This window comes from Hypanus sabinus, chromosome 6, assembly GCF_030144855.1.
Source record: "Hypanus sabinus isolate sHypSab1 chromosome 6, sHypSab1.hap1, whole genome shotgun sequence".
In the NCBI taxonomy this organism is placed as follows: Eukaryota; Metazoa; Chordata; class Chondrichthyes; order Myliobatiformes; family Dasyatidae; genus Hypanus; species Hypanus sabinus.
In genome coordinates this window covers 135505034-135530926 of record NC_082711.1, presented here as the reverse complement: position 1 = coordinate 135530926, position 25893 = coordinate 135505034, and the positions used below count along the sequence as shown (strand labels likewise).

Here is a 25893-nt window from a genome sequence, read left to right as displayed (position 1 = left end):
GTCTCCTTATCTCTCCAGAACATGCTAATTTAAATGAAATCACCAGCATAAAATTTTGTATTTTCTCATTTTAAATTTCTATATTAAATGTTGGATTACATTTTATCCACTTTAGAAATACTCTGTCTCAATCGACTTTCAAACTGATGACAGGTTGAGCATTCCCTGTACGGCTAGAAAACACTATTTGATTGTTGTGAGAATATCTATCAATTGTTTTCCATTTTCACACTTAATCCAATGTTCCTAATGCATCTATCTTTCAGGCACAGTTAAAGCTTTCTAATTAGTGCCGAATTCTGGATTGTGCCCATAGGCAGGAATTTGGGAATGACTCAAACTTACATTACTCTTTCAGGACTAACAGTCCTGAAGAAGGGTCTCGGCCCTTAATGTTGACGATCTATTCATTTCCATAGCTGCTGCCTGACTGGCTGAGCTTCTCCAGCATTTTAAGTGTGCTGATTTGGATTTCTAGCATCTGCAGATTTTCTTGTGTTTATGTTACATTACTTGAAATATTGGCACAGACAACTTCTAACAATTCAGGATTATTAAAGTTTTGTTTTTGTCTGGTTTTGGGGCATCTCGAAGTGTTTACATCCAATTATGTAGTTGTGAAATGTAGTCACTGATTTAAGGTAGAAAGCCAGACAAATAGAGTATAGAGCAATGTGATTTTAAATGAGGGATGAATATTGACCAGGTCACAGGGCACAGGAAAGAATGTGCTTTCTTTTTTTTTAAAGTAGTCATGGCTCAACTTGCATATGTTCTGCTCATCATACTATTCAATTCATGGAATATGCAACAAATAACTCAAAATTTGTTTTTAATATAAAGCTAGGAAATTTTATGAAACACAGTAGATCAGAATATTAACTTTTAATAGGGATAGGAGGCATTATACAAGTATTGTTAAAAACATCACTACGTTAATAAAGTGTAGTTCTGTGAAGTCAGTACATTCCTTTGAAGCAGGAAAGCACAGACTTGAGGACTTTTCAACCAGTTTTAGGTTAGAGTCCAAAAGGATCAGAATTATATGCCTTGGACATTTCTGACAACAGGTAAATAGGTGCTGCTACTGCTGTACAGCAACTTCTAATGGCATACAAGTCCCATCTGTCATGACTTAAGAAAAATATTTTGCCTCACATAAAAGGCCTCTCAAACAAGTCATAAAAGTGAAGATTGAGGTCTGTTTTGGACATTATTTACAGGACCTGATTTAATTGGTGCAGTATTGAATGCTCATTTTTCATAATGTTTGTGTCTTTAACTTTTCTCTTCTTCCCAACCACTTCCATCTTCACCATTCACTGGAGATAATCTCATCAATTTTTTAACCATATATCTGAAAACTTCTCCCCTTGATTTTCTCTCTAACCCCACAACCACCACCACACCAGGCCTTCATCCTCTCTGACACTAACAAGACCTACCTCTCTCTAACATCTCAATCTTCACTCTGATCCTAGTTCTTCACTTCCAAGTCTATCATTCAGAAGACCCAACGATTTCCTTGGATTTTTAACCCCTTCCCCAACCTTCAGAAAAGTAACACTGTTTGTAGAGCTGTTGCTTTAGAACACCTGTCATTCCTGTTGAATTGTGACCCCCCGAGCTGTCTCCATAGACAACATTTGTTCTCCCTGTGACCCATAGATTTCTTTTATGTGTTCAGGTTTCCTCCCACATCCAAAGGTTGATGTGAGGGTTGATACTTAAAATACTACTGCAAAATGCTCTTACTGAGTGGTGGGATCAGTGAAAGGTATAATTGATGGCAATCAGTTAGTTACAGAAGTACTCCAGTTCCAATACTCCCAAGGATGTATAAATTGCTCTTTGGAGTCCACTGTACAATCCCATGACTGAAAATGGGATTATAAGAGAATTTATACAATAGCATGAACTTCTAATTCCATGTAAACATATAAAAAGATAGAAACTTGCATTTAGCACTGAATCGCTGTATAACTTTCCAAACTTCAGGAGCTATTGTACAATGGAGAGTGAATACTATTTAGAAAGTAAATATAACCATTTCAGATAGGCTAGAAACACGAGGATTTTCTTATCTGCTGACAATAATAAAATCAAAGACAGCTCCACTTTTATTCTGTACCACTGAAGTCACTTACAGCTTTTGGTGCCACATAGCCTCCAGCTGCCATTCCCATTCCAGATGACAACTCAAAGAGATCACTCAGGCCACTGCTTGACATGGCAGGAGTTGGAGATGGACCAAATGTAGCTGGTACCGAAGAGGGTATGAAGCTTTGGCCAACCTGCAGTGAATATAGATTAGGAACAACATTCAACAAGAGAATTCTGTCATTGTAAGTAAAGTTATACACACAATTATTCCCAAAGGCAAAGTAGTTGATAGGACAACCACCTTTTCAAAAGGACATTTTCCATGCACACCTTTGCATATTACTAAGCCTTACTATTGGTTTCCATCCCAACTGAATCAAATTCACATGAAATAGTTAAACAGGAAGATTTTCAATAAACATGAATATTAATTATGATCAGTTAGGAAGGCAGCAATCACGTGCAGTCAAATTGTTTTAATGATATTATACTGAACTAACATATTTTGAAAGGACTGAAGATATAGAACATTTAGAAGCATCAGCTATAATACTTTAACAATGAAAGGGTTTGCTGTGTTTTTATTTGATGATTCCTACTGTAATTCAAACTACAATTATTTGTTGCCATATAATTTTAGTCCCATAAATAGTAAAACTAAGTTAATGTAGGAGACAGAGGACAATAGATAACACAAATAGGGTGAGATGAAGAGGAATGGAAGGAGACTTGTATTAGGCAAAATGCATAAATGTAGAGCATCTGGGTCTGTAAACAGTTTCTGCACTATATAATCTGTGCAAGACAACAACTATACAATGGAATTTACTGCTTTCCCTTGTTTTACATTAAAGTCAAGCACAGAATAAACATCTGACAAGATTCCCATTCCTAATTACTGTTTGGTTATTCCTGTAAGATTGGAGCATACAGGACAAGCCCACTGTCAACTGATGCCCACAGTGGGAGACTAGACACTTGGATATGCTACCAGCAGAGTGGACTGGAGATGCTCATGGAATCACACTGCAGCAAAAGTCTTTTTAAAACTTATTTCTTGAAAGTAAAAAGTCATTACAAATTTTCAAGTGTAATCCATCCATGACTTTGAAGAAAACTCACCGCTGGACTCCCACCAGTAGGCCCACCAAGATCTCCTCCAAGCTGAAAGATACAGAATACAAAGAGCCAGGGTCAGTGGGATCAGTTTGTTTTAAAAAAGCAGGAATATATTAAAGAAAGACAATGGTGAAAGGAGGAAATCATTCATTAGCTAATTAATAAAATAAGCAGTTTCATATCCTGATCAATTTAATTTTTCCTCAATGGAAGAGATAACAGAAAATTGCTCAACATTGAAATAAGTTTATACTCATTTACTTTTAAGAATTCTTGATGGGCTGAGGAGGATTTGCAATTTTGTTATAGGGAAGAATTCATCGTTAATACTTCAGCTGGTAAGATTCAAGGAAGAAATAAGCAGTAACAATTCTAGAAGTTAGTCAACAGAGCTGACCAGTTTAATAAAGATGATCATAATCATTAGGGAATAAGACAGATTTCAAATAAAAAGATCAATATCAAGGATGGTTTACTTTTAATGAATTGAAATGTGATCAATGCAGAATTTGTGTGCACACTCCTTCAATGCTGACACACATACTGAATTGGATTATTAGCTTCTGCTGTAATCAACCTCAGAAAAGCAATTTAATCTTGCAGCCAGCCTACATCTAGATTTTAAAAAAAGACATTTCTGGCATGACAATACACATCTATTTAATTTCCAAGGACTGAAATAGGACATTTAATTTGCTTTATCAAATGTGAAGGTTGTAAAATATTTACTATCACCAGGATACTCAGTGCCAGAGGCTACAATATTAGATACAACTCTTGCGCTGCCCATGGTCATTCATGTAGAACGATTTTAGAAGTGTTTTCTCATGTAATGTTAGCATTACATCTAATGATTTCATTCCACTGATTTTCTCACTCTTTCCATCTTCTAACTTCGTAAATTTCTGTTCAACCAAAATTCTTGTACCATGTCCTGATCTAGCACTGACCTGTATAATCTTCAGTTCAGCAGACCCTTACATTTAAAATGCTCAATTTTTAAAAATCTTATGGTTTGATTGTTGTAATCTCCTTAGGCCTTACAATTCTATAAAAATATGGCCTTCCTCCAATTCTGGTTTCCTACACAGCTACAATTTACTGTGCTTCATTATTGTCCCTTCGGCTTTCTATCAACTGTCAATCTCCTGAACCAGAGGATATAACTTTTCTTTCTTTCTTTTTAAATCTTTTTATTAATTTTTAAGCAAACATAAATGAAACATGAATACAAAGAGTTTGAGAGTACATAGTTAATAGTTTAAGTAGACATTCAGATATATAATAATCAATATATATAACCTCCCAAACTCATAGTAGTTATGAACAAAAGAAATACAAAGAAAAAAAAACCCAAAAAAAGAGAAGAAAAGAAACACTAACCAACATGGGCCATTGCATAATGTCAGATACATACAGTAATGCCAATATCTCCGAACCTCCATCCAAATAATTAAAGATAATAAAAGTTAGGAAAAGACAATTTAACTCAAGGATCAAAAATAACACTTCTAATTTTTTCTAAGCTCAAACAAGAGATAGTTTGAGAAAACCACTGAAATATAGTTGGAGGATTAATTTCTTTCCAATTCAATAAAATAGATCTTCTAGCCATTAATGTAACAAATGCAATCATTCGTCAAGATGAGGAGGATAAACGACTATTATCCACCATTGGTAAACCAAAAATTGCAGTAATAGGATGCGGTTGGAAATTGATATTCAGAACTATTGAAATAATACTGAAAATATCTTTCCAGTAATTTTGCAAACAAGGGCAAGACTAAAACATATGGGTCAATGAAGCAACATCAGAATGACATCTGTCACAGGTTGGATTAACATAAGAATAAAATCGAGCAAGTTTATCCTTAGACATATGAGCTCTATGTACAACCTTAAATTGTATTAGGGCATGTTTAGCACAAATAGAAGACGAATTGACTAATAGTAAAATTTTCTCCCACTGCTCAGTGGATATAAGACAATGAAGTTCTTTTTCCAATTAATTTTTTCTGATAATTCTGACTGTATTTTCATGATCATATTATAAATGACAGCTACTAAACCCTTTTGATAAGGATTCAGAGCTAAAATTCTTTCCATAATGTCAAATGGACATAGTTTCGGAAAAGACTGTAACTCATTATACAAAAAATTTCTAACTTGCAAATATCTAAAAAAAAATGAGTTTTAGGTAAATTATATTTATTAGATAGCTGTTCAAAGGACATAAAGCTATCATCCAAAAATAAATCACGAAAACATGTTATTCCTTTTGTTTTCCATAAAAGAAAAGCTTGATCCATAAAAGAGGGCCGAAAAAAATAGTTAGATATTATAGGGCTTGATAAAATGAACTTATTCAAACCAAAAAATTTACGAAATTGAAACCAAATTCGCAATGTATATTTGACTATAGGATTAGTTATTTGTTTATTCAATTTAGATAAAGAAAAAGGAAGTGAAAATCCTAAAATTGAAAACAATGAAAAGTCTTGTACAGATTTACATTCCAAATTTACCCATTGTGGGCAAGCAGCTATAGTCAATTCTTGTGTCCAAAATATTAATTATCGTATATTAACTGCCCAATAGTAAAATCTCAAGTTTGGCAAAGCCAAACCGCCCTCCTTCTTAGGCTTCTGTAAATAGTTTTTGCCTAGTCTAGGATTTTTATTCTGCCACAGATAAGAAGATATTTTGGGTATAACTTTGCTTACCCCAACACTGAACCGATTCCACAACTTATGGACTTACTTACAAGGACTCTACAACTCATTTTCTCAATATTTATTACTTATCTTCTAATTATTATTGTGTTTTTTTCTTTTTTGTATTTATACAATTTGTTTCTCTTTCGCACATTGATTGCTTCTCAGTCTTTGTGTGTAATTTTTCATTGAGGCTCTTGTGTTTCTATGTATTTACTGTGAATGCCCACAAAAAATGAATCAGGATAAGATTGGTGATGTGCATGTACTTTGATAATGTCTACTCTTGCATTCTCTCATTAAATCTCTGTTTTTCACCTTGTATTCTCCTTCTCTAACATACTCTTTAAAACCCCACTTTTTAATCAGGCATATAAAATATCAAATCTAATATTTTGTTATGTAGCTCACTCACTGATAATGCCCCCCCCCTTTTGCTATGTTAAAGCCAACATATAATTGTTAACTGTGTTAAGTACCCCAAGGAAATGAGTGGAGATTCCAAGTCAGTTTGACCAGAGAAGTGAAAATGCTATGAAAATTGATCTTTGCACTTTTGTGACAAGCTAAAATTGAACAGGACTTCCCACTGCATTACCCTATGGCAGCCCAGTGTGTTGACAATGCATGTGCAATATTATGAAGATCACACTCTAGAATGAACACAATGAAAGAAAATAGAAAATGAACAGAAAGTCAGGCAGCAACTGTGCAGAAAGAAATAGATAACTGTCAGCCAATGCCCTTCTACCAACATTTTGATGAAAAATCACTCACTTAACACTGTCTTTCTTTCTCCACAATGTTCTTGACATGCTGAACATTTGCAGATTTCAATCACAACACAAGTAGTATGGTAGAACTGATAAAAGCATGGTTTGGACCAGTGATGTCAGAAATGATAGGTTTTCTGGACAACTGAATCCATCGGTGAGAGGGAGCTTGGCAAATAGCACCCAGGTGAATGGAGAGGCAGTGAGGCAAACAAGGGCCCAAGTTAGATGAGAGGGTGCCCAATAAACCACATGCTGAAACATCAGGATTTCCAAATAGACATACAGTGAATCATAGGAATTTAACTATACTTTTATATATTTCTTCTTCCTTCACGTTTATTTAATTTACCCTTTAAAAATCTATAAAATATGAATTAAGTTTGCTTTAATATCTGTTCTTCACTAACTACAGAGTAAGATTGTGTTCATGTAAAGACTGATTTTACCAGAAGCAAACTGAAATCACAATGGTGATGCTGGGAAAGCAAATCCTCCATAAGAGATACTTACAGATACTGAAACACAGTAAGTACTCTATTTTTCATGAAATGATTTTCTTCTGAATGCCCTACAGCTTAATGAAATACCAAACATTATATTCATTATTCCAAGTCAAATAAATCTGTGCCCAATATGTCTTGCCAATATACATTATATTATGGATTTCTCATGATGTATTTTCAAGAAGTCTGGTAAGAAATGAAGGCTATTAGCATGGGATAGTCACGTAGTCTACATCAATGACACCTTTTAGAGAACGAAACCACAGTCAAAGTAATAAGAAGCCCCCTAGAAAATCATAGATTTTATGTAGAAATGAATGAAATTAAGAGTAGGTGGCATCCACAAAAGAACGGACTACCACAAGGATCAGTCCTGACACCTCTACTATTTAATGATTACACAAACGGCCAACTAACCTTTCCTAACACACACAGGTTTACCTATGCAGACGACCTATGCATAGCAACAAAAGCTAACTCCTTCCAAGAAGCTGAAGTACGACTTACAGCAGCCCTCGAAGCAATGAAGCAGTATTATGAAAAATGGTCTCTGAATCCAAATCCATCAAAAACTCAAATGTGTGCATTCCACCTGAGGAATCGAGAAGCAGCTCAGAAACTCAAGATCCTCTGGTGTGGGAAGGGGCTCGAACACCATCCGACTCCAATTTACTTGGGCGTGACACTGGATAGGACGCTCTCATTTTCCACCCACATCCAAAAACTCCAAGGGAAAGTTGGCTCTCACAATTCTCTCTTGAAAAAATTAGCAGGCATGAAATGGGGAGCTAATGCTCACACACTTAGATCAACTGCCCTAGCACTCTGCTATGTACCTGCAGAATACTGGGCACCTGTGTGGGGCAGATCAGCCCACACAAAGAAAATTGATCCGTTGCTTAATGAAACCTGCTGAATAATCACAGGCCCACTGCGCCCCCCACACACTAACATCATTTACAGACTTGCAGGCATTGCTCCCCCAGAGATCTGAAGACACACTACAACAAAAATTGAAAAAGGTAAACAGAACTCGGATCCATGGCACCCACTACATCATCATGTGTCAGTTTCCAACCACCTAAAATCGAGGAAAAGCTTTGCTACAGTGGAGGAATTACCGCACAGATCATCCCCCCAAACATACAGGATTGACCCCACAGAAATGTTGCCAGACCCTGGGGGCACTGTTTGACAGACGGAAGTGGTGCACTCTCAACAGAGCGAGAGTGGGAGTTTGTAGGACGGGAGACAATATGGTGAAGTGGAGTTTAAAGACCAACAAATCCTGTGAGTGTGGCGAAAGGGTGCAAAACATTGAACATGTTCTGCGCAACTGCCCACGCTCACCTGATTTAGTTGACACTGACCTGCTCAACATCAACCAAACAACACTCTAGTGCGGGGGTCGGCAACCTGCGGCTCCCGAGCCATTTGTGGCTCTTTCACCTCTGTGCTGCGGCTCCCTGTGGCTTTGGGAAATAATTGGTCAGTATTTAATTAAAATGTATTTTATGTTAGTTTGTTAGCTTTTGAAATGTAATTCTAAATTTGAAGATTATGGTGATCTTGTACAATCTAAGTGTGGCGACACATTTCCTGGCACATCCGAAACGGCTCACAATTAGCCAGCATTCCGGCTAAGGGAGATAGCCTACGGGGGTTTGTGAGTACGCGTCTTTTGCAGCATCTGCGTCCATGGGGGCTGGGTTGAGGGAGGCTTAAAAGCAAGGCTGTTTAGTTCGAATAAAGTTATTCGACTGCAGTTTACTGACTGCGTGAGCACACCGCTACAACGTGTTTTTATCGCTATTAATATACGTCACCACTGCCAATACCTGACACCCGCCAGTGCGCGATTTCTTTAATTTTTCGATCCAAGGTAAGCCAACTATGGAGAATTCTAAAAAAAGAAAAGTGACTGAAGAAAACAGAACGTTTAATGATACGTGGACAGATTCATTTGCTTTCATTGTTGACGAGACTGGTTTACCGGTATGCTTAATATGCAATGAGAAACTAGCAAACAACAAAAAGTCAAATGTTGCAAAGCATTTCTAGAATAAATACGCAGCCTTTGCTCAAAAATATCCGGATGGAGATGAGAGAAAAAAGCCGTTTCGGAACTGATGCGGAAGGTTGATCTGAGCAAAAATCATTTCCAGAAATGGATGAAGTCTGGAAAATCAACGACGTACGCCAGTTATATTGCCGCTCAGGAAATAGTCAGGCACGGGAAGCAGTTTACAGATGGTGAATATATAAAAGAATCTTTCATTAAGATTTCAGAACATCTATTCACGGACTTTAAAAACAAGAGTGAAATTGTGCAGAAAATCAGGGATATGCCCCTCTCTGCAAAGACTGTCAAAGACAGAACCATAAAAATGGCAGAAGACATCACAAGACAGCAAATTAAAGACATCAATTCAGCTGTGGCCTACTCGATTGCCTGTGACGAGTCTAAAGACAAAGGTGATATTGAACAAATAGCGTTGTTCTGCCGGTATGTAAACTCTGCCGGGCCACAGGAAGAACTGATTGAGTTGATACCTCTAAAAGACCAAACACGGGGGGAGGACATCTGTGAGGCTGTCTTGAATTGTTTAAGAGCCAAAGGAATAAAGACTACCCATCTGGTGTCAGTAGCTACTGATGGGGCACCGAATATGACGGGAACGCACAAGGGATTTGTGGCTTTACTGCAGAAGTCGCTGGACAGAAAGCTGCTGACTTTTCACTGCATCTTGCACCAAGAGGCACTGTGCGCTCAAACATTTCCTCCGGAATGCACAGAAGTAATGGATGTTGTCATTCAGATTGTCAATAAAATAATGGCAAAAAGTTTAAGTCACCGTCAATTCCGTTTGTTACTGGACGAGCTGGAAAGCGCATATTCTGATCTCCTGCTGCACAACAAAGTCCGGTGGCTGTCCAAAGGGGAGGTGCTGAAACGCTTTGTCGCGTGTCTGGAAGAAGTGAAAACTTTCCTGGGCAGCAAAGGGCTCACCTTTCCTGAGCTGGAACAGCCAGAGTGGCTGGAAAAGCTACACTTCATGGTAGACATGACAGCGCACCTGAACACGCTGAACACAGCTCTTCAGGGGAAAGGACGCACAGCCCTGCACATGTTGGAGGATGTCTTGGCATTCGAGCGCAAGTTGACAGTGCTTGCCAGAGATTTACAGAAAGACACTTTGTCTCACTTCCCCAATTTGAGAGAGTTCAAACAAGGTCACGACATGATAATTTCGGAGTATTTACATTCTGCAATCATCGCAATGCAAACATCGTTTGGGAAACGCTTCTGTGAGTTCAGAGAGGAAAAAAACACATTATCCTTCCCGGTCACTCCCTTAAGCATCGATCCTTCCCTACTGAATACGACTGCATTGGCAGGTGTGAGTCAACCTGATCTTGAGATGGAACTGGCCGACATAGCCGACAAAGACATATGGGTGTCCAAGTTTAGACGCTTGACAGCAGACCTTGAAGATGTTGCCCGTCAGAAGGCCGTTCTTGCTCAGAATCACAAATGGAGTGATATTGAAAACCTTCCAAAACCGGACAAACTTGTGTTCGAAACATGGAATGCTATGCCCGACATTTATGTAAACATGAAAAAGTATGCGCTTGGAGTCCTGTCGATCTTTGGATCCACATATGTATGTGAGCAGGTGTTCTCCAACATGAACTTTATTAAAAACAAACATCGCGCACGCCTCACAGATGACAGCTTGCGATCCTGTGTAAAGATGAAGGTGACGTCATACAGCCCTGATGTGCAGACGCTGTGCGCTGAGGTCCAGGAGCAGAAATCCCATTAACCAAGTATGATAAATATTTTAATTGCCTATTATTTTATGTATATTCATATTTTTTCATTGTTCAGTGAAATAGTCCTTTTATTTTTCAGGCTGACAGCTGGCTGATGTTATTTTTGGTTTGCTGCTGGCGGAAAATTTAAGTTCGGCGTTTTTCATAAATACAAGAAGGACTCAAATAGACATTGAGTATTTTACTTAAAAGTAACTTTCAACCCAACGTCTTTTTTTCGGAGTTCAAAATGTTTTTGTTGCATGCAGAAATGCAATTTCGTTTTCTCTGCAGGAGTTCATCAATTTCATAAATGCAACACATTATAGTTTGTTTATACATAGCATAAAGGCAAAACAAAACGTTGTATGCAGTGTTATTTCATTTTAAATGTCAAACGGGTTTTGCGGCTCCCAGTGTTTTCTTTTCTGTGGGAAACGGGTCCAAGTGGCTCTTTCAGTGGTAAAGGTTGCTGACCCCTGCTCTAGTGGCTGGCTGTATGGTGTGACAAGCTGTAATGAAGATGATCAATGACACCACATCATAAGTGATCAAAGGCATTTGCAATTATATAGGATCACTTGTCCTAAATATTCCAAAAAGACATATCTCATGTCTTCCCCCCCCACCCCCATGCCTTGACCAATCAAGAATCTATCAAACTCTGCCTTATATATACATAAAAATTTGGCCTCCACAGCTGCCTGTGGCAAAGAATTCCAAAGACTCACCACTCTCTGGCTAAAGTAATTCCTTCTTATTTCTGTTCTAAAAGATCGCCCCTCTATTTAGGGGCAGTGTCCTCTAGTCTTAGACTCTCCCACAACAGGAAGCTTGCTCTCCACATCCACTCTATTAAGACCTTTCACTATTCAATTAGGTCATCCCTCATTCTTCGGAATTCCAGTGAATACAGGCCCAGAGCCAAACACTCTTCAAATGACAAGCCGTACAATCCTGGAATCATTTTCATGATCCTCCTTTGAAGCCTCCCCAATTTCATCACATCCTTTCTAAGACAAGGGACCCAAAACTACTCACAATACTGCAAGTGAAGTCTCGCCAGTGCTTTATAAAGTCTCAACATTACATCCCTGCTTTTATATTCTAGTCCTCTTGAAATGAATGCTAACATTGCATTTGTCTTCCTCACCACAGACTCAAACTGCAAATTAACCTGCACAAGGAATTCCAAGTTCCTTTGCACCTCAGATTTTTATATTTTCTCTCCATTTAGAAAATGGTGAACCCTTTCATATATTCTACCAAAGTCCATGACCAAACACTTCCCGGCACTGTATTCCACTTCTTTGGCAATACACCTAATCTTTTCTAAGCCCTTCTGTAGCCTCTCTAAATTCTCAAAACTACTTGCCCCTTCACCTGTCTTCATATCATCAGCAAACTTTGCAACAAAGCCATCAATTCCATCATCCAAAGCACTGACATATAACGCAAAAATAATCGGTTCCAACACAGACCTCTGTGGAACACCACTAGTCACTGGCAGGAGGCAGAGTGGGAATGAAGGGAGCCTATTCTGGTTGGCTGCCAATCAGCCACTCACTTATCCATGCTAGAATCTTTCCTTTAATACCATGGGCTCGAAGCTTGTTAAGCAGCCTTATGCATGAATGACACCTTGCCAAAGGCCTTCTAAAAATGCAAGTACACAACATCAACTGATTCTCTTCTTTGCCTATCCTGCAGGATGTGATGTCAACCAAATGCATAAACAGTTAAATCCAGAATTAACAACTGCATAGATGTCGGTTCTCAGAACATGCTACAATAAGACCAGAGCTAAGCAATATTTCTGAGGTGGAAGTAGTCAGCAGTTAAAGAAATAATTTGTGGAATATTGACTAAATGAGCTCTAAAGTCTTCATCGTGAACATTCGGAATCTAACTCGGGAAAGTTATCAAACATACTTGTCAATCAGCAGCCAGAGAACAATGGATTCTACATTAATCTGGCATTTTGAAACTAGGCACTTTGGAGCACTGTAAACAGCAGGAGAACTGCATTCTAATAATATCTATAACTTCATTCTACTGGACCATTAAGCCAGGGGACAACTGTGGTTCAAAATGAAGAAGGACAATACAGGTATATCTAAAACCTTGTCAATGGTAACTCAGAATCACATGGATATCATGCACCAGAAGCAGAACACAATAGACCACCCTGAGTTACCTCAAGATCTACAGGTCAGTTCAAATCCCTCACGTCATGCAACATCAGTTGAAAAATGACGATGATGAACAACAAACAGCTAACAAGAGGTAGCAGAAGTAGCCACAAGTGTAGCCAAGTTATTCCAATACAGCACTAGCATCAATCAAACCAAGTAAAAAAAGTGTTACACTATGTTCTATTCTCAAATATCAGGTTACTTGCTGATTACTACCCTGTCAGTCTATCCTGGTCATCAGCTAAAAAATGAGAGGTATTGTGGACTATATTCTCAAGTAGCATTTGTTTATTCACTGATGCTCACAGAAATAAAATGATTCACATTATTGAAGATCAGTCACCTCAGGACCATGACCTCACAGAAGGAATTCCACAGGATTATTACCCTAGTCCCCATTATCTTCAATTGCTTTGTCAATGACCTTCCAATTGATTTTATGGACAGAATATTATAAATAATTGTACTACATTAATAACTACCTAAAATATTGCAGCAACCCATACCTGGATGCAGCAAGCTCTAAACATTCAGGCATAGACTGATAAGTGACAAATAGCATTTGCACAACAAAAGCATCAGTCAACGAAAATCTCCAAAACGAGAGTCTAATCACCTATCCTTGATATTTAATGGCATTATTATCATTGAATCCCATCATCATTATTCTGGGGAAAATCACAAGATGTAACCTGACCAGACATACAAGTATTTTGACTACAAAAACAGGTCAACAGCTAGGAATACTGTAGCAAATGACTCACTATTTGACTACCTTAATCCTTTTTCTGATCTACACAAGTCCAGAGTGTGATGAAATACACTCCACATGTGAATGTACATCCCCAAAATCATTTCATTTACCACCATTCAGCAAAGAACAGCCAGATACTCACAAGTATTTAATTTCTACATTACCTGTGCAGTTCAGATACCACGAGCAGCATCTGTAAGATGCATTGCAGAAACTCGCCTAAATTTCTCCAATTCCATCTAAAGCCACAATGTTTAACACCGAGGACAAAGACATTATCTTTATATTCATAAATTATATATTCATATTCATAATATTCAGATATTATCTGAATGGTGGCTGATTAGGAAAAGGGGAGGTGCAATGAGACTTGGGTGTCATTGTACACCAGTCATTGAAGGTGGGCATGCAGGTACAGCAGACGGTGAAAAAGGCAAATGGTATGTTGGCATTCATAGCAAAAGGATTTGAGTACAGGAGCAGGGAGGTTCTACTACAGTTGTACAAGGCCTTAGTGAGACCGCACCTAGAATATTGTGTGCTGTTTTGGTCCCCCAATCTGAGGAAAGACATTTTTGCCATAGACGGAATACAAAGAAGGTTCACCAGAGTGATTCCTGGGATGGCAGGACTTTCATACGAAGAAAGACTGGATCGACTAGGCTTATACTCACTGGAATTTAGGAGATCTTATTGAAACGTATAAAATTCTAAAGGGATTAGACAGGCTAGATGCAGGAAGATTGTTTCCGATGTTGGGGAAGTCCAGAACAAGGGGTCACAGTTTAAGGATAAAGGGAAAGCCTTTTAGGACTGAGATGAGGAAAAACTTCTTCACACAGAGAGTGGTGAATCTGTGGAATTCTCTGCCACAGGAAACAGTTGAGGCCGGTTCATTGGCTATATTTAAGAGGAAGTTAGATATGGCCCTTGTGGCTAAAGGGATCAGGGGGTATGGAGAGAAAACAGGTACAGGGTTCTGAGTTGGATGATCAGCCATGATCATACTGAATGGCGGTGCAGGCTCGAAGAGCCGAATGGCCTATTCCTGCACCTATTTTCTATGTTTCTATGACAGCAGATGCATAGGAACACCCTAATCTCAATGTTTTGAAATTATACCACTAGTACTTTATTGTTGCTGGCAAAATCCTGGAGCACCACCCCAACAACTCTAGAGAGATACCTGTACCAGAGGACTGCAGTGGTTTAAGTTGAGGATATAACCCAACCTTCCCAAAAGCAATTCAAGATAGATAGCAAATAGTACCCTTATTAGCAGTATACTCAATTATTAATGTAAGTAAGGAATTAGAATGGCAAGAGAGTGAAAAGTCTTGCCTGGATGAGAACAGTTCCAAACACTCTCATCAATGACATACTTCATCTACTGCTATCTGGTAGTGTGTGTATATTCATGCACTTATGTGGCCATAAGACACTACACTGTACTTACAGCAAACAGTTTTTAACTATCATCAGTTGTGTACATTGGTGTCAAAAAGACTTGATTTTTGTCACTAATAATTGGTGAGAAATAACCAGCAAGTCAATTCAGAACTGTTTTGCCTGTACGGTTTTAAGCATTCAGCTTTGGAGATAGAGCAGAAATAGCTGTGAGAAAAAAATGAAATGATTTCACGACTTCAAGTTAGGACACAGAACATAACACAGCACAGGACAATATTGTGCTGAACCAGCTAAAAAGCAAATTAAAAACACCCAAACACGAATCCTGGACTTACGAAAAATTTGAAGGAATCCATAATCATCTTGAATGTTACAGTGAAAATGAAGATTGAGAAGATGTGTTATGAAAGCATTCCATTATCTACACTAGGTGTCTGTGCTGGTTTTGTCCATTTACAGTGTCCACTGGATTAATTTCTCTGTCAAGAACCAGTAGGAATTAATACAGTTTTATAGTACTGCAGTAGAACTGGTAGTGCTCTAATTTGTTATTCAATTAAACAGTAGTTTGTCATTTTTATACTTTTAACGTTTCCCATGAAACTAGCTAATTGTGTCAAATGTACATAAACATACATAACTATGACTATGATGAAGTAGTAGTGCAGGAACTGTCCACGTATCAGCAAAGTAGGAGTGTTTTTAGCAAGCTGACTGCATATGGTTTAAGGTTTTAAGACTTTCTCAAAGGCTATTAAAATGGGCAACAAATAAAGAACAAGGAACATCTGAAAGAGGAGAATGGAAAATTGAATTCAGTATGGGAAAAGGAAGGAAAAGTGGTCCGCTGTAGCAACCAAAATGTTCATATAAAGAAACTTAAGAAAAGATGTTACATAACCTAAAATAATCAACATAGTTTGACATCATAACAGGCAAGGAATAAATAGGAGACACCAGTTTAAAGCTAAAATCTTGAAGAAATGTTTTTCTGGATAGAGCTGAGTCAGCCTGGAGCAACAAGAAACTTAGGTCAGAATTCAGCAATAAATGTAGAGGGAAAGCAATTCTGGAGATTGCTTGAAGAGTAACAAACCTGATACAGATACCAAAAGGTATTTCTGTAGGAATAATGACCATTGTAAGTGACAAAGTTTAATGGGGTCACTGAGATCCAGATAGTAAGATAGTGTTTGGCCAAGGAAATGAACTTCTCGCCAGCAGATACATAATCAAGAAAAAATTAAAATCTCAGAGGACCAGTATAAGCTCTATAATTGATAGAAGTGAGACTGGGCTCTTACTGTAAACATCTAATCTGCATCAGCTACATTTTACATTTTTCCAATGGAGTGCTGTGATCTCAATGTTCTGAACAGAACTAATTGCTGCAATGAACTATTGATTATATTACTGGATTACAATGAAGAGAATGGCTTTCTTTTGTGCTTTATTTTACAAATTACATCAGAATATAGGACAACAAACCCAATTTGTGCGATGTTGTCACTCAATGTGCTCGCAGCTGCACAAATGGAATTTAAAACAGGCATTTTCAGACAAAGAGGATACCTATGCCCTGGTCCATTCAAGTTATAAACTCCTTTAACATACAGGAAATAAAAAACACAAAGGAGACATCTTCTCAAAAACAAAGTAGCTAGTTTTGGTACATTCTGTATTATTTGATTGCATTTGCAGACTAAAAAAAATTACTGTAGTGTAATAATATCGTCAAAAGCCTTGAGGAATGATGGTCCTCACAGAGATGACATTTTCCTCTCAGAAGGTTGTGAATATTCAGAATTCTTTACTCTAGAGGACTGTGGTAGCAGTACAATGATTATATTGATGACAGATTTTTGATCTATAGGAAAGTAAAGAGTTATGATGGACAGGCAGAAAACAGAACAGAGATTATGATCTCATCAAACAAAAAGTATTCCTGAGAGTTCATATGCCCTATTCCTATTTCTTTATATTCTTATGTTAAAGATGCAAGGTCAGAGTTCAAACTAGAATCAACAGTATAAGAGTAAACTCAACAGAAATCAGCCCTTTGTTTATATGGACATCTTGATGGGACCACCTTAACACAAGTTTGAACATCAACCAATCAAATATAACCTACATATTATAAACTGCTTCATATATTTAGTGAACAAAATTAAATACCCTTTCATTAATTGATTAGTTTTTATGCTTTCAGTGCATATGAGGTAGACCATTCTTATTCCCATAATTTCCAATTATCTTACCTTCAATAATCATTCAGACCCATTTGATGACCATCTTTCAACAGGAAACAAGTTTCAATGTCTGCTCTTAATGTGATTGCACTTCTACACTGAACATAAAGTGCACGGATATTGTTGTGTATCTCTATTTCTTTATCCTGTTGACACAATAAGCTGAAGGCTGCATCACAGCCAATAATATGAAATTAATTCTGTAAGATATTATTAACAGTAATCTGAATTCTTAGGCTATGGCATAATATCAATAAATTGATAAGCTGGACAGCAGAGCAATGGTGGATGGTATTTAATCCTCATGAATGTAGGTATGCACACAAGGAAAATGGAGTACAAGGGAATTCTAGGAATAGAGGGACCTTTATATATAAATGCAATAACATCTTTGAAGATGGTAGCAGAGGTAGGGATTTAAAACTCATTACTTGCCTCTTTAGCTGGGACACAATACAAAACAGATATATTGCGCTACACACACACACACACACACACACGTATATATTTAGGTTACAGATGGACAACTGTCATTATTTTTGGTCTCCACAGACTACAGGAGATAAGATTACACTTAAGAGAATTCAAAGGAAATTCAGTAAATAAAACTTTTCAGCTATGAGGAATGACTGGGTTGGCTGGGGTAGCTTCCCTTGGAGCACAGACATTGAGGGGAGATATATTTGAGATTGACAAAATTATGAGGGGCATAGATAGGGTAAACAGTAATAAACCTTTCCACTTAGATGTCTAACGACAGAGCACATGGACGGGGTCAGTGGTAAGATGTTCGGAGGTGATTGGACATTTCTCATGCAGAGAATGGCTGGAATATGAAACACACTTCCTAGGAGGATGGTGGAAGTAGAGACTCTCACACACTTAAGCATCTAAAAGAACACTTGAATCAAAAATTACTGTCCAATATCTCTCCTCAGTAAGAGGAAGTGAGAGGTAAAATGACAGAACAGGTGAAGAGGGAAAGTAACAGAAGAATGAAGGCGAGATGCTCAAGTGTCAACAGCTTTGGCAACATGAAAAGCCAAGCACCAAAAGGGAAAGAATGTGCATGTAATCTATTGCATCATTCACAATTTTCTAATTGTTCGCAACTAAATTTGAATGTAAAGCCAAGAGGAACCTCTCACAACCCTATAACAGACATTTCTACTAACTTTCCATCCCCACTTTCTCAAGAAGTAATGCTCAAAAACCAATCCATAACAACAAGGAACTGCACCATATCTCTCTGATAGCACTCAAATTAACCACAGTATAGAAATGCGAATGCTGAATTAAAAGTGAATGGCATGATACAATATATTGGATAATCAATGTCTTTAAATATGGGCGAAAAACTTTTGTACATAAATAATCAATACATTCGGTTTAATCTGTGCAAGGGCAGTTATGCTGCTGAAACTGGTTTTATTGCTCTTCAGGGAGAGACAAGTAAATCGAAGTCTGAATTATCCACCTCGATCATTATAATTATTATCAGTGCAGTGTATTTTAAGAACATTAAAAACAAACCAGGAGTAGGCTATTTGACTCCTTTATCTCTGGGCTGTCATGCAATAAGATCATGATCTTCTACCTCTGCCAACTGCACCAGTCCAATATTCCACAATTTACTTAATACCTAAAATATCCATTGACATCCATCGTGAATATGTAAACCAAAAGTTCAAAAGAAAAACACTGCACGTTAACTTTTTGTGATTTGCATATAAAGACGCCCAAGTTCATGTGAATACCGAAACCTTTCAAGAATACCCTACCTTTCTGTCTTTTATATCAAAGTGCATTTTTCTAACTGTCATGTCCTAGCCCGGGGGTCGGCAACCCGCGGCTCCGGAGCCACATGTGGCTCTTTTACGTCTGTGCTGTGGCTCCCTGTTGCTTTGGGAAATAATTGGTTGTGGCGACCCTTTTCCTGGCACATCTGAACCGACTCACAATTAGATAGCCTACGGGGGTTTGCGAGCACAGAGCTTTGGAGCCTCTGCGCCATGGGGGGCAGGTTGAGGGAGGCTTAAAAGTGAGGCTGAAGATTTCGAATAAAGTTTTTTCCTTCGACTGCAGTTACCGACTCCGTGTCGTAATTTTAGCGCTGCGTGTAGCACACTGCTACATGGTCAGTATTTAAAATGTATTTTATGTTAGTTTGTTAGTTTTTGAAATGTAAATCTAAATTTGAAGATTATGGTGATCTTGTACAATCTAAATAAGACGTTGTGGCGACCCATTTCCTGACACATCCGAACCGGCTCACAATTAGCCAGCGTTCAGGCTACGGGAGATAGCCTACGGGGGTTTGTGAGTACGTGTCTTTTGCAGCATCCGCGCCCATGGGGGGCGGGTTGAGGGAGGCTTAAAAGCAAGGCTGTTTAGTTCGAATAAAGCTACCTTTGACTGCAGTTTACTGACTGCGTGTAGCACACCGCTACAACGTGTTTTTATCGCTGGCTGTCCAGAGGGGAGGTGCTGAAACGCTTTGTCGCGTGTCTGGAAGAAGTGAAAACTTTCCAGGGCAGCAAAGGGTTCAACTTTCCTGAGCTGGAACAGCCAGAGTGGCTGGAAAAGCTACACTTCATGGTAGACATGACAGCGCACCTGAACACGCTGAACACAGCTCTTCAACGGGGTAAGGACGTACAGCCCTGCACATGTTGGAGGATGTTTTGGCATTCGAGCGCAAGTTGACGTTGCTTGCCAGAGATTTACAGAAAGGCACATTGTCTCACTTCCCCAATTTGAGAGAGTTCAAACAAGGTCACGACATGATAAATTCGGAGTATTTACATTCTGCAATCATCACAATGCAAACATCGTTTGGGAAACGCTTCTGTGAGTTCAGAGAGGAAAAAAACACATTATCCTTCCCGGTCACTCCCCTAAGCATCGATCCATCCCTACTGAATACGACTGCATTGTCAGGTGTGAGTCAACCTGAACAAGTATGATAAATATTTTAATTGCCTATTATTTTACGTATATTCATATGTTTTCATTGTTCAGTGAAATAGTCCTTTTATTTTTCAGTTTGACAGCTGGCTGACGTTATTTTTGGTTTGCTGCTGGCGGCAAATTTAAGTTTGGCGTTTTTCATAAATACAAGAAGGGCTCAAATAGACGTTGAGTATTTTACTTAAAAGTAACCTTCAACCCAACGTCTTTTTTTCGGAGTTCAAAATGTTTTTGTTGCATGCAGAAATGTAATTTCGTTTTCTCTGCAGGAGTTCATCAATTTCATAAATGCAACACATTATAGTTTGTTTATACATAGCATAAAGGCAAAACAAAACGTTGTATGCAGTGTTATTTCATTTTAAATGTCAAACAGGTTTTGCGGCTCCCAGTGTTTTCTTTTCTGTGGGAAACGGGTCCAAGTGGCTCTTTCAGTGGTAAAGGTTGCTGACCCCTGTCCTAGCCTATTAACTTAGTCTGTCAATATGTACTAGTAGCATCTCTTCACTCTGATCACCGCTCACACCGTCAGCTAGTTTTGTGTCAGCAATGAATTTGGAATACTACACTCAATCCCCATCCAAATCACTGACATGGTTTGTGAACAGAAATGTACATAAGAGATTAGAAAAATGTTAAACTGTGTATTTTTAGGATAACTTTTCGGATCAAGTGGAAGACCCTGTCATGCCCTAGCAGATGGACTCTGCTGGACATACACATTTCTTGTACAGATGAAGTTCCATCTTCAGAACAGGCTCTATCATACTATGTGGTTTTACATTCCACGCATGCTAAATGAGAGACTCTGAATAAACTAGCAGATCAAAGCTGGACACTCAACGAGCATGCATTGAATTCTACTGTATACAAGAGCCACAACAAAATTAAAACCCAGTCATAACCTGAGGGTTAACGCCTGTTTTGACATCAGCTGAGAGTTCAAACCAACCTGAAGCACAGCCACCATCTGATGCATCCATCGTTCTCCAAGTGTCTTCTTAATCTCCATTACCATTCATCCTGATCTTCAATTTCATCAGCAACATCCCCCAGCTGTGATCACCTCCCTGATTACTCCTCCTCTCAATCAATTGCCCATCGTACCCCCAGACTTAGGGCTCATGTGCAAAAAATAACAAAATAATATAATGGAGATATCCAAGATGATTTTATAGGCTAGGAGGAAATTGCTCAACTCTAATGGGTCCATCCAAAATAAAAAGCAACACATCCTTAAAAGCAAACCTTGACTATTAAACTGCAATGTTAGGCGCAGAACTATTAAAAAAAGAAATTGGGAAAATGTTGATAACAGCTGATAGCAGGGGTCAACTGAAAATTTAACACCAAGCCTAAAAATATTTTGGCCCAGCTAAATTTCAAATAAGCCTGATAACTGAAGAGAGCTCAGCCAAAATCTAACTAAATGGCAAAATAGCCCAGCTTATTCTAAAGATCTTTAGGACTGGCTTGGACTGACTAACAGCTTCCAAGTGATACAGTGAAGGATGACACACAAAGACGAGAGGCTACTGAAATCATGTAACACGAGTCAATGAGAAAACAGAAAAAGGCAAATTAGAAGGAAAATCTGAAAGCCTCAATGTGATTGAAGAGATGGACTAAAAGCTTTGCTAAATGGTAACAAAGTGAAAAAAGATGTAACAGAATGAAGTGCATTACCCGTTCTGCGTCTCCCATCTCAAGTCATAGAGTATGTAAGTTATGAGCAAGGAAGGAACAGAGGAAAGGAGAAAAAGAGCAATATTAGAGCCACAGATAAAGAAGGAGACAAAGCATTGTTTTACCAAATTAGTAAAAGTAGGAACTGAAACATTAATGATACATACATAAATCATCTCTCACTGGTAATAGATAAACAGGTTTGTAAAGCTTATATTCACCTATTAAATATAACAGCTCTACTGTCTTGATCCGAAGGACTATTAAAGCACATTCTGGATATATTACTATCTTTTGTTTCATGATGCACATTGTAGGAGCATTCTTGTTGTTTTTTTACTCCAAGCAAGTCACAGACAGGTTTGGATGAAGAAAACTTGTTTGAGCTCACCCTCCCAGAATAACCTCATCATCCTGTTACACAGTTACGGGGGATGATATTCCAGCATTTGAGCCTGAGACAGATTTTGACAGTGTTAACCACTCTGCACATACCAAATACATTTCAACTATTCTTCGTCCCTCACAGCCCGGAATAGTTTGCATTTGCTCACCATTTACAGATCAGGTCGCTGTGAAGTGGCTCTCATCATAGCAGAAAAGCCCACCTTGTCAAGGAATGGGTGGGAACACTAGGTATAATTACTAAATATTGTGAACCCTTGCAACTAAAATAGAACGTGAGGCATCTCACTCCGATATTAGTATTAAATCAGTGAACCTATATCTGTTGGAAACCTGGGAGCACTGTGCAGTTTCAGAACAATTTCAAGGGAGTTGAATTCAATTAAACTTCTTAAACAACAGTTATCCGTTATCACCACCACGGGCTGTTTAAATAAATTGAGCAACACTGAGATCTCTTTCAGCTATTCATCTTACCATTTTCTTCCTACTGGTGGTGTCCAGATTGAACATGTACCTATGCATATAAGATCATTTTTATTTTTGTTTAACAATATTAGTATTAATTGCAGTTTTGGTAAGTTCACACACACCGACAAATAAACTTATGGACCTCCTCATAAACATGTTGTATAGAAGGGAACACAGAATATCTAGTTTTTACTCCGTTGTTTTTTAGTTTGAAATTTTAATAACACTACCTTTGGACTTATTACAGAATTATTTAGTAGATTGTACTTTATTATGTTACAACATGTTTCCTGATTTAACTCCCAAGTAACTAATTCTAAAATGCCTCCTTGATCTTAGAATCATTTAACATGTTAAGTCCACATTCTCCTTGCCAACTGGGGTGTCTATCTGTACTAAATCTATCTGCCTACCTTAAAACCATGTTATTTACATCTTTCCTTTCAAAGTACCTGTCGAATGTCATTGAAATGTTAAAACTCTACAACTCCACTGGCTACTGGCACGGCTAGTAAAACGCTTTACAGTAAAGGTGACCTAGGTTCAATTCCTGCCACTGCCTGTAAGGAGCTTGTACATCTGGGGAAAAATGTGTGGGTTTCCTCCAGGTGCTCCGGTTTCTTCTTACAGCCCAAAAATATTCCAGTTGGTAAGTTAATTGGTCATTGTAAATTGCCAAGGTTAGGCTAGGGTTAACTTGGGCAATTGCTGGGTAGCATGGCTCAAAATGCTGGAAGGGGTTATTCTGTGATGTACCTCAATAAAACAAATATAAATAAATAAATTCCACAGGATGCAACAGAGGTAGGTCCAATAACAATGTTCAGTTGGTCTTGTCTACTCCAGTCGATCCTAGTGATATTTAGAAACGATAACGGATATCTTTGATTTTTTCCCCTCAATTTAAAGAACTTAACTATGCTCAACTTAAATCCACAGGTTCAACTTGCACAAAGTCATTTTCCTAAATGTATCACTATTCACTCTATAACTTGAACAAGATTTAAAGTAAAAAGTTAATTAGATGTTAAATTTTTGCCCCAAGACCACATGAAGAAAATGATCTTGGCACTCTTGTCAAGAGATAGCAATCTAAACTGAATTCTGAATGGAAGTAACAAAACAAGAAAGAATGCTCATTTTAAACAAGAGAATCTATGGCAAACCAGAGCAACACCCAGACAATGCTGGAGGAACTGAGCAGGTCAGGCAGCATCTATGGAAATGAATAAAGAGAAAATGTTATGGATTGAGACCCTTCTCCGGGACTGGAAAGGAAGAGGAAGATGTCAGAATAAAAAGGTGGGGAGAAGGAATGTTTAAAAACTTGCAAAAAGGTGATAGGTGAAGCCAGGTGGGTGGGAAAGGTAAAGGTCTGGACAAGAATGAATCTGAGAGGAGAGCAGAGTTGACCTTGAGAGAAAGGGAAGACGGAGGGCACCAATGGGAGGCGATAGGCAGATGAGAAGAAGACATAAGAGGCCAGAGTGGGAACAGAAGAGGAAAGGGGGAGGGAATAAAAGAAATACTGGAAGGAGAAATAGATGTTCATGCCATTAGGTTGGAGATGGAATATGAGGTACTCGTCTTCCACGACGAGTGTGGCCTCATCATGGCAAAAGAGGAGACTATGGGGGGGGGGGGGGGGTGGAGTTTCAAGATGGCGACGTAGACATCTGCTTTTTAGGCGCTCTTCATTTTTTAAGCTATAATCACCCTTTAATCAAATCTTTTCATACTTAATCATATGGGTTGATATTTATGATTTATTTTTCTTTTTAAAAATAACACTGGATTTAATTTTTTCAAACTTAAAATGTCTGTACCTAAGAAATCGTCTAAAGACCCTATAACTCTCGATGCAATCTCCAATCTTCTGGATACTAAACTTGCAAGTCTGGAAAACAAACTTACTGCGAAAATATCGGAGCTTGAAGAAGTCGTAAAAATCATTTGATTTCAAGCTTCAATCGCAGGCAGCAGTTATTGAACCTCATGAAGAAAAGTTTGCGGCTCTTGACATGATAATTTGTGAAAAAATACGTACAATCGAAACTTTGGAGGAGAAGGTACGATCGACCGCTAAAATAGTGGAGCAGTATAAGTTTAAAATCACCGATCTTGAAAACCGGTCTCGCAGACAGAATTTGCGTATTATTGGATTTCCCGAAAATCTTGAGTCTGGTGACTTAACTGAATATTTCTCTAATTTATTGTGGGAAATTTTTGGCGAGGACGCTTTGCGGGCTAAACCTACTATTGATCGTGCCCACAGAGTTTCGAGATTTTCGGCTGCGAGAGACAAGCCACGAGCTGTGATTGTCCGTCTCCATTATCCTCGGGAGAAAGAGCTTTTAATTCGATTAGCTCGTCAGAAAGGTATGATTTCTCACAAAGACAACAAGTTTCGTATTGTGGAAGACTATTCATTCGAGGTAATGAGGGCGAGAATTGCTTTTAAAACGGTGATGGAGGAGGTTCATTCGATTGGACTTAAACAAGCTTTAAGATATCCAGCGAATCTCAGAATTACGTTGAGCGACAACAGTCAGCGTTTCTTTAATACTCCGGAAGAAGCGAAGAAATTCGTCGAAGAATATCGCTCTTCTTGTACAACTTGAACTATGTGTAATGTGGAAGAACTTTTGGAGAGAAGACGCCATTCCGTTTTAGGCTTTAACTTATGAAGCTGCAGTATAGCTTTTTACTTTGGTCTGTAGAC

At 38.3% G+C, this 25893-nt stretch overlaps 1 protein-coding gene across 1 annotated transcript in view; it reads right to left on the bottom strand.

The window, feature by feature from the left end:
* The window catches only part of ap2b1 (adaptor related protein complex 2 subunit beta 1), a 284654-nt gene that overhangs the window by 128268 nt on the left and 130493 nt on the right, over window positions 1-25893 (bottom strand). Inside the window, exons 15-16 of the mRNA XM_059972980.1 lie at window positions 3226-3267; window positions 2148-2294 (exon numbers count right to left, since the gene is read on the bottom strand). Of these exons, the coding sequence (XP_059828963.1) occupies window positions 2148-2294; window positions 3226-3267 (189 nt within the window). The remainder of the gene's footprint in view (window positions 1-2147; window positions 2295-3225; window positions 3268-25893) is intronic.